At 39.3% G+C, this 3,890-nt stretch overlaps 1 protein-coding gene across 3 annotated transcripts in view; it reads right to left on the reverse strand.

The window, feature by feature from the left end:
* smoc2 (SPARC related modular calcium binding 2) overlaps positions 1–3,890 on the reverse strand; it is a 36,072-nt gene that overhangs the window by 21,716 nt on the left and 10,466 nt on the right. For all 3 annotated transcript variants that reach the window (XM_014005460.1, XM_014005459.1, XM_014005458.1), the window contains exons 4-5: positions 3,295–3,394; positions 2,248–2,292 (exon numbers count right to left, since the gene is read on the reverse strand). In XM_014005460.1, the coding sequence (XP_013860914.1) occupies positions 2,248–2,292; positions 3,295–3,394 (145 nt within the window). The remainder of the gene's footprint in view (positions 1–2,247; positions 2,293–3,294; positions 3,395–3,890) is intronic.

The raw sequence follows: 3,890 nt of genomic DNA on the forward strand, positions 1-3,890 counted from the left end.
TTCGGCTGATTCTTTAAAAAGTTGTTGAGGATTGCTAGTTTGGCTGCTTCTTTGCCTTTTTCTTTTGTTTGTTGTAGATTTTCCATTAAAGAAGCATCAGTAAAGCAATTTTAAAACTTTTACTGGAAAACTGAAGTGATGCATTCTGGGTACATGACGGATTTGATTTGTGATGGGAAACGAAAGTTTTCCATGTAGTTGCTCCATTTGACCACTAGATGTCTGTCTAGCCCCGTTGGTGGATTGCTTCGACCAATTATGTGAAGTATTGAGCTCCAGCGTTCAAACTTTATTTCTTTTAAAAAAGGAGCTCTGATTGTAAAGTAAAATGAATCAATACATACAAAATTTTAGTATGGATTACAAACTTTAACTGTTTTTGCTGGGAAAGGGAGTTCTAAACATTGCCTTCCTGCTATGTAAGCAGACACAAAGCATTGTGGGAAATGAGAACCNAAGCACATGGCATGCTGAGTAATAATAATAAAGTTTCTCATATCTTGTCAATACCTCGCTGGATGTCTTTATAGGTCGACATCACTGCTGTGAAGTTGGACTTACTCCTACTCGGTGAACGCCGCCTCACACAGAGCCATCTCAGCCTCCTTGAGTGAAAAACAATATTCTCTGCGGTTCTGCCTCGTCTTCCTCTCATACTGAGCTCATGTTTGAAGACTATTGTTTTGGCACGTTTGCCAAAACCAAAAAATAAATCCTACAACCACTAAAATCTGACGTCACTCCATGTTTGTTTACATTTTGTGAAGAAGGAAGTGGCGCTCCATATCTTCTCCTGTGGTTTTTATGTTGATTCCTTCAGTGGTTCGTGGTGCAGCACCCCCACAGGTGAGGGAGAGGAACAGGTTGTTCATAGGATTTGGTTTGTTTGATAAAGTGCAGTGTGAATATGAACTGCACCAACTGAAAATGTAAACAAATCTTGCAATTTTGGTCCCCAATCGAACAGAGTCTACCGGACTATCAGTTATGAATACGACCATAGTTTCTGCTTGCAGTATTTTGCTTTTAAAGCACACCTGTCAAACTCAAGGCCCATGGACCAAATTTGGCCCATGGGCAACTTCCATCAAGCCGTCAGAGAGCAACCCCCCACCCCCATATACACAATTTTTCTTTTTTTTCACTAATTAAAAAATTTAATTGTAAACTTTCAGTTTATTCAACGCAACAAAACAAAATAAATTTAAAAGATGACAGATGATAATACTTGTCTGACCCCTGAGCTGTTGACTTTGAGTAACTGTGCCCCCCTGAGCAATTTAGTTGAATATCCATGTATTATTGTCTCAAAATAGGCTACTTTTGAAGCCAGCATTGACTGTAAACTGCATCTCTTATGCATGTTGATTATTCGTGGGAATTCCCTGTTGGAAAGTGGGAGAGTTCAGAATTCAAGATGGCGGCTACTCACCACAACTCATCAGTGAGTAAATCTCTCTTATAGTATTTCTTTAGTATTTATTTCACATTTAGTAAGTTGTACACTTAGTAATGTTCAGCGTTTACGAGAAGGATGTGTTAAAACACTGTTTCTGTGCAGGAAATACCAGGTAGAGCTCAGTTAGTGTTTGTTAGCGGGGATCAGGAACGTGATGATTTAGTCAATGTTAAACACGAAACGTTGAAGTTTATTACAGATGGACCTCGGTGAAATGAGTTTGACACCTCTGCTCTGTAAGTACCTGGTACACATTCAGTAAGTACCAAGTACACACACTTTTAATTTTAGGTACCAGGTTGGTACAGTAYAGCTCAGAACCTTGTGTGACTCCAWCAAAGTGACAGAGAAGCAGAACAACAATAACTATGATAAAAGTACATAAAAACACACACGCAAAAACATTTCTGCAACCCAACACGTATTTTGACAGCAGCGTGTCAGTACCTTCGATCGGTTTGGCTCCGTCCACGATCGTTTCCAGTACAATGAAAAAGAAAAAAAAAGCTTATTTACATTTCAGTGACCTGATCACAACTGGCAAACGTATCCCTCCACTTTGCTTTTTGTGGTTAGCTGGCTCCTTTCTRTGAGCTGAAGGGGTATTCATCATGGTGCGCAGCGGTCGGAGCCCGACCGAGTTGCACAAGCCCACATTTGTACACGTTAAGTCAACAAGCCGGAGCGTTCGAGCCAAGGAGCTGACATTAGGGTACCAAGACTAAACATGCGCTCACAAAGAGGCCATGTGTTCCTGAGCGTTCGTTGTTTCGGAATTAAATTCTCACCTTCTTTACGCGGCGCTTTTGTGGTCAATTTATCGTGTCTTGAGCCTGAAAAAAAAAAGAGAAAATGACAGAATCATAAAAAAATCAATCACACTTAAGTTTTTATTGTGAAAACAAACAAATATAAGAACCTGTGGGTTTTTTTTAATTTTTGTATACTTTTCTTGCAATAAAACTACTTTCACGTACTTTAGCTGCTCATTTACTAAAATATTCAGCTTATTCAGCGACATAAAATGCCTCATTATTCAATCATTTAAAAAAACATTGCCTGCTTTGAAATCTGCTTCATCAAATTATCTTTGTTTTGTTTTTTATGGTCGTTTTAGATTTTAGCTATTTTTCTTCCACTTTTAGCTGTTAGCTACAGTTACTTTTAGTTTTTATTTATTATTTCTACCCTTTTGCTACACTAAACCTTTAGTTAGCATTTTGCTCATTATTTGCTCATTGCTGCTTAGCTAATTTTAGCATCATTTTTGCTAATTTTAGCAAATTTTTGCTAATTTTAGCAAATTTTTCTTGTTTTTAGCCTCAGTTTAGCTACTTCTGTGCCACCTTTAGCTTTTGTTCTGCTTCAACTTTTCCAATTTTTTTCAGCAAATTAAAGTCAAGATGTTCAGCGCTCAACATTCATGCTGCTTTTATTTCTCTTGTTTGCTCGAATGCATCCTAATTGAGAAGTAAACAAAACTACGACCCAATTAAAGGTGGAAAATTGATTGAAACTCTTCGGCTGCAGCGAGCCAGCAGCCGAAACCTCCCATGCAGTCAGAGAATCACAGAGATGACATGTGGCTTTGGTTAGTTTGTTGTACGGCAGAGACCGTCCTCCAGGAACGTTTACAGGAAAACTTCAGGGATTTTCACTGGTTTGTTTAGACCGCAGCCCAGTGGCTCCAGTTATGATCGGTTCTGGGGTGGCCCTTTAAAACCCTGAGACCGCCGGTCTGGTCCGGTCCAGACACCAGGACCCGGACGGTTTCTCACAGGACTGAAGATCAAAATGATCATCAGTGTTGAACCAAGCCATCGAACGTCACCCACCTTGACATCGAGGTTTTTTATTGGCCACAGCTGAGCCGCTGATGGGCCGTCCGTTCGGCGTCACGCACCAGCAGTAGCCGGTGTAGCTGTGGCACTGAACCTGAGACGGCAGAAACACAAAGTTAAATCTGTAAAACTTTAATTACAAAACTTAACTTCTTTACACAAATACATCAAGATGTTTCCAAATTCATCAAAACATTATTCTCTGAAATCCATTAAGGCTAACTTGGTCTTAGGCTACATTTAGCTTTTAGCTACAATTTTGCTACATTTTTTAGCCACTGTTTTGCAACATTTAGCTTTAGTTAGTTTTAATAATTTTAGCTATGGATTTTGTTATGTTTAGCTTTTAGCTACTGTTATGGATTAATTATGTATATCTGTTCTACCTTGACACTGTCCGGTTACCATATCTTCTTATAACCAGTTTTCGGCTGCTAATCTGTTTTGGCCCAGACAACAGGACTCCAGCGAGAGACTTGACCTCTCTTGTTTGATAAGAAACTCTTTGAGCTGAGAGCTCTGTGATTGGCTGGGCAGTACAAACACAGGCTTTTTGACAATCTAAACAGCTTGTCCACAAATATAAATAC

This window comes from Austrofundulus limnaeus, unplaced genomic scaffold (assembly GCF_001266775.1).
Source record: "Austrofundulus limnaeus strain Quisiro unplaced genomic scaffold, Austrofundulus_limnaeus-1.0 Scaffold30, whole genome shotgun sequence".
NCBI classification, from domain to species: domain Eukaryota; kingdom Metazoa; phylum Chordata; class Actinopteri; order Cyprinodontiformes; family Rivulidae; genus Austrofundulus; species Austrofundulus limnaeus.